General features: G+C 34.3%; 1 protein-coding gene across 5 annotated transcripts in view; it reads right to left on the reverse strand.

Annotated features, from left to right (window-relative positions):
• STXBP4 (syntaxin binding protein 4) overlaps positions 1 to 12,430 on the reverse strand; it is a 77,119-nt gene that overhangs the window by 54,214 nt on the left and 10,475 nt on the right. For all 5 annotated transcript variants that reach the window (XM_080560390.1, XM_080560387.1, XM_080560391.1 and 2 more), the window contains 8 exons: positions 9,631 to 9,704; positions 9,347 to 9,442; positions 8,729 to 8,798; positions 7,787 to 7,861; positions 4,356 to 4,441; positions 3,573 to 3,702; positions 2,875 to 3,007; positions 52 to 158 (listed from right to left, as the gene is read on the reverse strand). In XM_080560390.1, coding sequence (XP_080416516.1) covers positions 52 to 158; positions 2,875 to 3,007; positions 3,573 to 3,702; positions 4,356 to 4,441; positions 7,787 to 7,861; positions 8,729 to 8,798; positions 9,347 to 9,442; positions 9,631 to 9,704 — 771 coding nt within the window. The remainder of the gene's footprint in view (positions 1 to 51; positions 159 to 2,874; positions 3,008 to 3,572; positions 3,703 to 4,355; positions 4,442 to 7,786; positions 7,862 to 8,728; positions 8,799 to 9,346; positions 9,443 to 9,630; positions 9,705 to 12,430) is intronic.

Consider the following 12,430-nt stretch of genomic DNA (forward strand, 5'->3'; position numbering starts at 1 on the left):
ATATTGTATAGTAACCCATTTTGGAATTAGCAGTTTGTTAGTAACAGATACCTCATCTTTGCTCTGTTGATTATACTTTTTGCTTCTTCATAGGAGACGCCAATCATTGACTCTTTGTTTATGGATACTAGTTGATCTCCAGGCTGCAATCGTCCATCCTAACCCATAGCAAACAAACAACCAAAACCACAGACTTTGTGTTAACAACTAACACTGCAGGAAGAACTATACAATCACAGCGTGCACTCTGGATCTGTTAAGACATGAGATATGAAAAATGGCTACACATTTTGCCTAACAATTTTCCAGAAACAAACAGTAGATCAAATGATGGAAGAAGATAAAAAGACACAGCTTACCATTGGTTTCCTTATTAATGACATAGGAAATGTCAGGACCCTAAAAGCAGCTTGCACTGTGTATCTCACGTTGATATCAGATTTATCTGATATCTGATATCAGATTTATTTTATGTACCCCTTAATTAACAGTGGAAAACAACTACTTCACTCAGTAGAACTAATTAGTTGTTTAGATTTTCATTTAATAAATACTAAAACTAAATTGTCTTAAGTACATGGATGTAATTCAGTTTTCTCAAGGTGGGAACCTTCCCAAGATGGTACAGAATTCCATTTAAACCAACTCATATTCCCACATAGTTGGGCTTCACCTGAATAAAAAACGCGATTGAGGCCTCACGTAACAGATACTCTTTTTTTTTTTTTTAAATAAAGTGAGAAACTAAAGCAGATGTTCTATTCTCTAAATTTACTGTAATCATTTAATCTGCATGACAGCAATCATTTTAAAAGCTTCATCAGACAGAATGGATCTCAGTGAAATTGTGTCAAGAAATCTGGACCAAGGGATATACTTCTGTTAAAAAAGAAGAAACCACAGAAAGTAATTGTTTTCAGCAAGGAGTACCAACCCATCTGACTACAGGAAATTTCTTTGCTAATTAACTCAGCTGAGAGCTGAATTAATTTGTTTTTCAAGAAACAGACATTCTTGGCTATACATGGGACTTTTCAGGCACTTACTATCCATGTTCATCTTAACGAGAACAACAGATTCATCTATTAGGAATTCGCCAGTCAAAAATACCTTAGAAATAATACTGTCAACTGTCAACTTTGCGTTTCTGTTGAATTATTCATTGCAAACTTTCTAGCAAACACAGTAACATATCGCATTTCTGCCTCAGAAACTATAAGACAAGACTTTAAATATGCTTGGGTAGATTTTTCACTAATATAAAGCTTTTTTGACTCACATTCTAAAGAAGCCTTACCAATTTAACTGAAAATGATTGTTGTTCACCTATGTATTATACATGGTCCATACCTATGGTTACAGTGTTATGACATTTGTGTAACGTAATACACATGAAATTATACATAATATGTCTGTGTTCTTCAGTGTTTAAGAAATATTTCATAGAAGCAAACTAACCACGTGAAACAAACTATGTACAGAGGAAGATTTGTAGAAAGTAAGTGAGATATCTTTTTAAGGCCAGTATAATTTTACATATTTGATACAAAAATACATCAAATTTTAGTTATGTTATTTCAGCCTATGATAGCACTTCACTATATTTTCCATCACAAAGAAAAGCTCTAGATCTACAACTTCTCTTGCAGAAAGCCTGCTAAAATATCAATTTCAATGCTGCCCTCTTGTGGCAAAGATTTAAAATACACTCACTATTTAGGTTTCTCAAACACCTAACCAAGCTCGGGAAATTACCTCTAATATTGCTAATATTAGAACCTACTGCATACTGATGGCTCGGTCTCACTCGATCAATTATAAGCATGAGAGACTGTAAATTATATATATTTACAATTTGAAAGATTTTTAAAAGCTGTAACAAAACAGCAGAAAACAAAAGAAGAATGATTACCATTTATTTATTAAAAAGTCTGGGAGAAACGTTGCATTTTTTCTATCAATCTCTGTCTTTTGGGATTAATCTTAATCTACAAATATTCAGTCACAAATAGTTTAAGACTGTTTTGGGGGCAAAACTCTTTGGTCGTGAAATTAAGTTGTACACTCTTGCTTGGCAGATGGCAAACACTGGTTTATCTACATGTCAGAATAACCATAATAACATAGGATGACAAGAAGACACTTGGATAAACAGTTCTGTGTACTTGAACCAGACAGCTGTTATTTATTCATTTTTTAAAAACCTCCAAGACCTCCTGTTTTACATATTGCAGTTGTCATAATGAAAATAGTAATCAGTACTGATTCATATGTTTTATTAGTCTGCACTATCAGTTTTTTTTTTTAATTATAATTCTTATTTCCCTATACAATACTTCTCAACTGCAAGGATTCAGCTAAACCAAGTCCAAGGGAAAAGTGATTTTTTGAATGTCTGAGTGACAAAAGCTGTGTAGATGTAGTGAGATAGTTTAGTGATATGGTTTAATGGCAGATTTGGCAGCGGTAGGTTAAAGGTTGGACAAGATGATCTTAAAGGCCTTTTCCAACCTAAGTGATTCTATGATCCTGTGAAAAAAAATACGCAAACTGTATGTCTGTCCCATCCTTGATGATTAGCTAGTCTCATGTAACCTCTTAAAAAATTGCTTTCTTACTTTCTGCTTTGGAAATTGGGAAATAAGATCCTCATGTACCTCACACAAACTCATGAATAATTTTCATTACCATGTAACCATGCTGTGGTGTAATGAGATAATTCTGTTTAGGGAGACAGCAAGGAGAAACACAAAAGAAACACAAATGAAATTAGTATTTACAGTATAAATGTATGTATAGAGTACTAAGGTAGGTATAAAACGAAGGAAAAATACAGGGGACTGAACAGTGTAGCAAGAAGAGGTTTTTATCTACCTTATGACAGTCACCACCAGGAATAATTTCTTGAATGTATACCAAAGGCCCTTCATTTCTGTCAATTCCTCCAACAATATTCAAACCTAGGCTTGTTCCTTTGCAAACAGAGATAATCTGAAACGCACTATCCCTAGGAAGAGAAAGAAAAAAGGAAAGTAGAGTTACTTCACAGATTTAGACACTCACTAGAGACCCACAAGTGATACAGTGTCTATCTTGTTGATTCACAAATATGTACCACAGTAACAAACAGATAAAATGGACACAATCTCTATGTTCAAAGGCTATCATGCCTACCCTATTACAAAATCAACAACTTCAGGTGTTACTTCAGGCAATTACAAGAGTAACTAATATATTATTTTGCAAGACTAAACTTCTCTTCTATATATACCCAAGGGATGACCTAGCTACAATGTAAATGAGAAGCATTAATTTGTTACAAGGTACTGAGATCAACAGTCAACCTGATTAATCTACTTATACCACATAAACAATAAATAAATGAGATAAAATGAGGAAAAAAATAACTTGCAAAACCCGAAACTTTGTAATATCAATAGTATTATGTTACAGGATTTAAAAAACAATGATTTTTGAACACTTCAATGCTCAACCCAGAATTTTCCTGAGCTGCCAAATACAACATTTTCTACATCTCACACAAGAGAGTTACAATCAGCTTTGGGAATTACTTTGGAAGCTTTGGTGATGGTGCTGGGACAGAATTATTTCTGCTAATGGTAGTAATAATATCCTTTGGATGCAATTGAGGACTCTGTGACCTTGAGGATGACCCAGACGAAAGGTTGTCTACAGGTTTTCCTATAAGAATAGAAAGGATGAAAAAAAAAAAAAAGTAAAACACACATTTGGGAAAAAGCACGAAGTTTCAAATCATAGGCCTAATTTCATGTTAGAAAGCAGAAAACTATAAGCAATCAGGCAACCACAACAAAGTTTAAGTCTATGCAGCTAAAAATTGAGCCAGGGGTTCCAAGAATAATTTTTTAAATCATAGCAAAGAATGATTTTTTCAAACTGGGTGAAAAAACATAACTGTCTTTCCTAAAGAGTAATTGACTATGCTGTATAAAGACATTCTCACTAGGCAACAATTCCAGGAGCATTAGAATTTATGGTATTCTAGTCCAATTTTTTATTATTACTTTGTAATCTCGTGTTATCTTTCATCTACAAATATCAAACACAGTTCACACTATTCATTAATTAAAATTGCTGAAAGTAGAGGGTAGAACATTTATTTTAGAGCTGGGGAAACTGACACACAAACCAGTTGAGTTAGATGTTTATACCACAAAGTAAATGTTAAAGTCATAAGTAAACATGTGCTTAGCCTGATATTCTCTTGCTCCAATACACCCTTCCCCCAAACAGTTTTCAGTGCTGGCGTCTAGTCCACAGAAGTATGAAGATTGTCCTACAAGATTATGTCAGGATAGGAAGCAATCTCTCACCAGTTAATAGTTGTGTTGGAGAACTTCTTGCAGAGTTGGTGTCACTGTGAGAGCCATACTTATCCATCAGGTCAAGAAACTCTTTCCTGTGGAAATAAAAAGTTCCTCTTTGTCAGGACTTGGCATTAGTTCTAAACGCACCCTTCGTAATCTGCTAGTGTCTCTGCTGAACAGTTACAATTCCTCAGAAAGCAAAGTTCTCCCTCAACTGAAAGAGGAAAGCCCTGTCAGATATAAAAACATTCAGAAGAGACAAGAAAAAGGTAATGTAATCCAGAAGGATAAGGATGGAATAGCAACAAACTATGGATGAAACAGACTATTGGTAGAAAAGCTTAATTATTACCTCTCTTTACCCTGGATTTCAAAACTTTCAAAACTTGTAGTTCAAGTCAGCTACAGATAATAAGACAAGTGGTATTACTTGGGTCCAAAACAAATTATTTACATTAGATGGAATCAGATAATATACCCATAGTATATTTGTATCTTTAAAGAATGCTTTTATTTCATTTAGTTTGAACGAGAACCCACAAGAGAATGGCCATCGAGGTTGTGGCATTAGCCCTGGTCAAAAAGAGTATAGAAATAAATATTTCTTAGTTATACAAGAAGAAGTAAAACAGATACAAATTCTTAACTTCTACTTAGCTTTCTCAGAAGTATGTGGTCCATTTCATCAGAGGTAGATATCATTATATATTAAATATTTTATGTGCTTGGGCTTTGCTTATCTTTTTCATGATTAAATCTTTTAAAAATCTCCAACTGATAAAATAAAGGGCAATTCTTCATCTGTGCATGAATATTTGAGCTATCAATTCTCATTCACAGTAATGCCTTCTTCTACAGTACTAGTTGACTGGATGGTGAGTGACACCAGTCACAATCGAACAGGAAGACATCTGTGAAAAAATGTTATCCATCTGAAATATGTAATAGTTCCAACAGCTGTCTGCTTACTATCTATTATTTTCTTATACATGCCTTGAAAAATCTATCACAACATACACATATGAAGATGGACCAAAAACAAGAGCTTTAGCTGTAATAACGCACAAAGCTATGCCCACTTTACGAAAACAGAAGTCGCAAATAGCTCTTCTTTCAACCTCATGGTGAATGGTGAAAAGAAAGTTCTGATTCATCTTTCTGTGTAAAGCTTTAGAATTTATCTTTTTCTTTCCTACACAAAAATATAAATTCAGACTTGATCCACAGGATTTAGGCAGGCACATTCTCTGTTGCCTGTTATCTTCACTCCAAAGGCAGTCTTGCTTTCTTTGCTATCCTGTCTTGCTTCTCGTTATACTTTGTGCAGTAGGAAAGCAAGTAAAGTCACAGTAACAAGCTGATCTCCCTTCTTTTCTTCTGGTAAGAGCTACTTTGAAACATAAACTGTGATAATTTTTGTCTTGTTTTTAACCATATCAGTTTATCCAAAGTGGAAATGATTAAGAAGTAAACCTTATCCTGACCCTGCTTTTTACACTTTTTGATTTATTTTATATACATATATATATATATTAATATATAAATCTATTGCATCTCATTACAACAGATTTCATTAGAAATATTGCCAATTTATTCAAATATTTTGGTAAAATTCAATGCTACACTTTTTATTTCAATACACTGCAGGTTTTCTCTTTCATTCATTCATGCATTCCAGTTTTGAGAAGGAAAAAGAAAATTCAGCTACTGAGCTCAAGTTAGAGGCTCGTAGCAGTAATCTAAAACTGATTAATAATTACATTTCTTTTAAGACCAATATGTATTTGAAGCTTTTAAATGAATCAAATCTGATGAAGGCACTTATCAATTAACCAAAAACGTTATTTTTGACAGAAAGAAAAAATGGTCAGTTGCACTGTTGAAAAAAATAATCATCAAAAATAGAAGTTCTTTGCAGAAATAACAAGCTGACAAAAAAGCAACAGAGATGAAGATCCTGTATTACATGTGTTAAAAAAGCAACAAGTAGTAATAGTCTTAATAATCTAATATTAAATGCAGCCTAATATAAAAAAAAACATTTTTAATAATCTGAGCTATGACTACCTCAGTAATAAAAGATTTAAAAATGAAATAAAATATAGAATGGTATAAGCCAGCAGCATCATCAAATTACTATTACAGAATTAGAGAGAGAGGACATGAATTAACTGATTGCAGTAAATGCAATTCCCATGTAATTCCAGTGACCGCAAAGGGTTATTGAAGTCTGTTGGATGTATTATTAAAAAAAAAAAGAGACAGAGAAAATTTATTGAACTAACATCAAATCCAGGGAACACACACAAACACAGTTCAGTGTAAATTGAATCTTTTATCACAGTCACAAAAAATTCCTTCAGAGTTGTCGAAGTAAAGGACTGTACGGAGTGGCACATTCTGTGCAGGCCACTGGGCATACTACCAGAACGGTAAAAGGACTGATGGGTTTTAATTATTCAAGGAGTTTAGAGGAACTAGGTCAGTATTCTTTAGATAAAAGCAGATTAAGAGTGGACCTCATGTATCTAGGCAGCCTGAAAAAAGGAAAGATCAGAGGCTACAGTACAGAGGCATTTAAATTTGTTAAATACAAAAATAAAGGGGCAGAAATGGGACCCTTAAGTCAGACAAAAGACTAAAGGAATTTGGACAAAATTCCTTTATGGAGAGACTACTCTAAGTGGAACATCCTAGCAGTGGCAAATAGCAGCAGCTACTCTCACAGTGATTATCAAATATAGTTGTGTAACAGCAATTTCCTGCAGAGATTGAAGTCAAAAGGGGATACAAGCCTAGATCCTAATATTTCCTATGATTCTGTGCCAATATTGGTTTATATGCTTAACTTCAGACAACAAGATTAAAGGGATATTTAAGAGATATGCCCTTATAATGGAGGTATTTTGGGCTACCTGCTGCAGCGAACAGTTTAACCTACTTATCCAAACTAATTCAGAGCTCATTAGAAACTGAAAAGCAAACTACTGAGGTGAAACAATAACCAAATTTGCCTTTTCAGAAGGCAAGACCAGCTTAAATCACCGTTTTGTGGTACTGTAGGTGTAATGCATTTCCTCATTTTTTATTTTAACATGTGAGATGTGTTAAAAAATACTATTATTATAGCAAATAATTCTAAGGGTATTAGCTGGTAACATAACATTTCAATCCTCTTCATTGAACTGAAATTGGCCAGAGCTTACCACTTTAATTGATGTGAGCCGTCTCATTAAAATGAGTATTCCATTTCTCACTTACTGCCCAGGACAATAACAAAACGAATTGCTATCAAATATAACATTGAAAACTGTGACAAGTGCTGCAATTTTGTGATTAATCCTAATCTGAAAAAAAAAAAATGCCTTCTCAGACTTAAGTACTGCATTGGATTTTGTCAGTTTTGAGGTTAACGCAATGCTTTATTTTTCTCTTACTTTGCTTCTTCATCTCTGGCAACTAGCAGAGACATGTGATTAGAGGCTGAAGCTGTTCGCAAGATGTCAACGGCCCTAGAAGGAGGGGGAAAAATAATAAAGTAAATATACCAGGGTTCTGTCAAGAAGTACACAGTAGGTAATGCAAAAATGATGGGAAAATGAACAAATTCTTAATGTAGTTAATAATTTTGACTGCCAGATACAGAGAGAAAAGTCTGTCAGCAGCATAACCCAAATTAAGCACTGGAGAACTGAGCAAAAAACAGACTGTGGTGAGTCTGTGTCTGATGATGGGAATAAACTGGGATTGTTCTTTCTTTCCCTTCCCTTTTGTCCCCTTCTCTCCTTGGTCCATCCTACTGGACGCTGGACCTTCTTCACGATTAACAGCCTACACCAGAGAAAGGATACTGCTCAGATACCTTCCATAGCTCAGGATTTCACTCACCAACATATACTGTAATTTTGCATTGAATTTTAATTCCACATCTTACTCAAAAACTAGGCTTCACATTGATTTCTGGTGATCCAGCTACAGGAACCATCAAACATATTCTACATTTTTTCCTAAGCAATGCCTCCTTAATTATCCCATTACAATGATACTTGTTAACTGTACCATTTATTCTCACCAGTATTCAACCAACATGTAAATATAAAATATCATAACAGCTTAATATGCTTTAAAGGTATTTTCACACACATTCTATAATCTGCATCATTACAAAACTATCTTATTCTGTCATTACAAAAGCATTTAAACTCCTGCCACTTTTCTATGATAGTTTTACATGATTAATTTTTTAGGATAAATTCATTGCCAGTTCAACTCCTGTGACCTTAGTGGAGTTGCGGTCGTTAATCAGTGGTCGATATAGTCACAAATAAATAAATACATTTCAAGCTCTAATGCACATCTAGTCAACAGTACAAACATACCTTTCATTGGTTACTCCAATTAAGTTTTCTCCATTGACATCCAAAATGAGGTCTCCCGTGAGCAAACGGCCTTGTAATGAAATCAACAGCACACTCATGAATCAACAGGAAAGTGGTGAACATATTATATCATGGTAATAAAACAGCTTTTTTTTTCTTTCAATTTTATGTGATCTAATGCATAAACAACCTTATGACATTCAGCAGCTTAGGTTCTGATCCTGATTTATCTATGCCACTGTGATAAGACAAATGACAATCACTCAGTGTTACTAATCACAGAACAGCTACAGAAAATAAATGTTATTTGTACTATAGCACAAATATTTGCAGCACCGGAATTCATAGTTTTGGAAGTAACTTTTGGCTGAATGTTGCTGATACCATGCATGTAAGCTACCATGCATGAATACATTTATGTTTTATATTTGATAAAGACATCTCTAAAATATTTTTTTAGAACCATTTTTATTTTTAACCTTTTGCAAGTCTCAAGTGTAGGAACTATCACATTTGAAGTAATTATTTTAAATGATCAATCTGTATAAGAGAAGATGGAATCTCAAAAAAGCTTTTTATTTACAGCACGTCTGCAAAAATACATTTTAAATTACTTACTATCTACAGCAGCAACCCCTCCAGGTAGAATTCTCTTTATGAAAATCCCATAATCTTCTGCGGTTTGTGTCCGGTAACCTCCAATAATTTTAACTCCTGCACAACAAACAAAAGAAACAGGCAAGAAATTGTTATTTCATCTACTGTGCTAAATGGATTTATAGTCAAATCCATAAAATTTGGATAAATTAAACTTGTACAGATGTCAGTGTGAACTGGAAAAGCAGACCAGGTGCTTTTAGGTCTGGTTAACTCTGCATCAACAGAATGTGCAATCTAATTACCTAATCCATTCTGACAATCAGAAAAAGAAATGCGGTGAACAGCTCGATTGATTCCATGAGGGCCCATAATCGTCCTATGAAATAAAACAAAAATCATTAAATCTCTAATGACGTAAATGTATATAAAGCTATGTTAATACAGAAGAAATTACAGTGACCATGTTTTTAACTCTAATACAAACCAAAACCAGTCTTCTTGACTGTCAACTTTACATTATTTTATACCTTTGTGCCACCCCCTCCCCTCCAGTGAAAACTCAGAAAGTTCATCATAAATATGAGATGATAAGGGTAAAATAAAGCATGCTTAGTTTATTTCCATTCTCCCTAAAGAACTTTAGGCTGAATTCTGAATCCCACTTTACTTATAGTAAAAGGATTTTGATTAAATAGAAGCAAAATCCCACAACCTGGTCCAGCTTAATGTTTAGGCAAGAAAAACACATCATAACATCTCAGATCAGCTAATGAATATTAAGACAGAATCACAGCCAAGACAGTGCATACAAAAACATTTGCTAAGATATCTAACATACAACTTTGTGGTTATTCATGAACGTAAGCTTTTCCCTGCAGTCTTTCATTTCTTATTCAACAGTTTTCTGTTTATAAAGGCTTCTTTCCAAACGCTATTGCCTGCTCCTCTGTGTACCCTCCAACCCCAGGTCAGAATTCCACGATAGCACCTGCAGCCGTCTAAAGGCAGATGAACGTTTTGTAGGCACGTGATAATGGGAAAGAATTAAATAAGTGTACAAAGTAAAATTAGAGCCTTGAAACCCATATTTACAACTCCATCACAAACATTTCCAGTGTCCTGCTGTGAGAATGTAAAACACTAAGAATTCCTTTAAATCCAGAGTAACTGACCACGCTTTACCACTTGTGAATTTTCATTTTGATGAACTAGCATAGAAAAAAAAGTTGTGTCATAGATCCTTTGTCCTCCCACTATAGCATTTTTGGAGAAGACTCATCAGATACCTTCTACAAAAAAGCAGAAGCACAATTTAGGTTTTTCTGCTTTGACCTACATACATATTGTTCTGTATTAGATAACAAGTAGTATTTTCTAGAGCATGATGTTGAAGTGAAATGGAACAACTAGAATTCATTGGGGGGGGGGAGCGGGGGGTATCAAAATGGAGGACATAGTGACCCAAATCCTCCCATGCAACCAAATCCAGCACGCAGCTTCAACTCCTAGCCTGAAACTTGGTGTTTCTGCAAAATCTGGAGTACATGCCATTAAAGGGTGTCCTGCCAGGGAAGACAGAAACCCAGAAGGTCCAAATGTTCCTAAATTCCAGCAGAAGGCAAGAGATTCAGGTCCTAAAGAACATCCCAAATCTTTCGCTTTTGTGTAAGAAAACTGTGTGAGTCGTTTATCAAGGAGTAAGCACTTAAAAAACAACAACAACAAAAACAACAAAAACAAAACACGACAATTTTTTCCACAATATCAAATTCCCGAGTATTTGCAAAATTAGCCTTTGCTTCAGAAAGACTGGCCGTAAGAACAGACCTAATAATTAATCTTTAAAATAACCTGGAAGCCTACATGTCAAACGTCCTATAATTTTCACTGCATTATTCCTCTCAGTATCTGTTCCATAGGCTAAAAAGGACCAATGAAGCCTAGTCAGTGTAATTTGCCACTGCCAAGACTGCACATGACCTTGCTACGTTGTGACAGAGCATAAGACATACTTCATAAGGCTAAAAGTGAACCAAATCACTTCTATTTTTTCATAGTTTGAAAGGACAAATAAACCCCAAAGTCCGTTACTTCTTTAACAAAACTTTTTTTGGGTAAACTACTTCTATATTACAGCAGTGGATCATTTTGTATTACTGCTGAGTACTGGCATCTCAATTATCCCATGAATTTAAGCTGTTTTAAGGCTGAAAGACAATATACTAGTCACTTTCTTTAGAGCTGTCCTGATTTGCATCCATCTTTGAAAATTTAGACAAGAAAAAATGATCTTTAAAATATGCAATTATTCTTTCCATTTTCTTTCCTGTTTTGCCTTTTACTATTGCTGTTCCTTGTGCTGCCATACTCTTAGCAGTTTTCACATAGTAGTCATTGGCTCGTACATTGCAGAGACGCACACAACTATCATTTATTATTTAATATGTATTTTTTCCAGTAATAGAGATCTCAACTGCATTTTCCCTCATTAATTTCTCCGTGCACACACTTGCCATAATAGTCCATCAAGAATATTGTACTTTCTCCTTATCTTCTGTATTACTAGTGAAGAATGAAGAGTAGCAAATCAACCTATCTCAACACATGCACAGAATATTATTGCTTTAACCATAACGTTTGAAAAAAAAAAAGAAAAAGAAAGAACAAATGTTGAGCTTCAGCTTTACACAGTTTATTTATGTGAAGCTTTAGAAGATCAAATCTCAGATTTTAAGTCTTCAATATTTCAAAGGAATACACAGTACAGTATATGTACACGAAGATCATGACATTATCAAATCAGGGCACAGAGCACATAATACGAAAGGATCTACATTTCTATAAGTAACAGGCAATGCTTCCCAAAGAGATCTAACGTAAACTTGATTCTGACTAAGAGGATACAGAGAATATAAACTAATTGGCAGCAGTAACAAAAATAATTCGTGTTCTTTGTAGAAAAAGATGCAAATTAAATAATCAATTAAATGTCACTGCTCTTTCCTATAGAAGTCATATAAAAATACTTGCATGCAAGCTTTTAGCACACAGAAGAAAAAAAAAAAGCTGAGGCAATAGCTGAAATCAACATGCAAGACCATG

This window comes from Anser brachyrhynchus (assembly GCF_964034855.1).
Source record: "Anser brachyrhynchus genome assembly, chromosome: 18".
NCBI lineage: Eukaryota > Metazoa > Chordata > Aves > Anseriformes > Anatidae > Anser > Anser brachyrhynchus.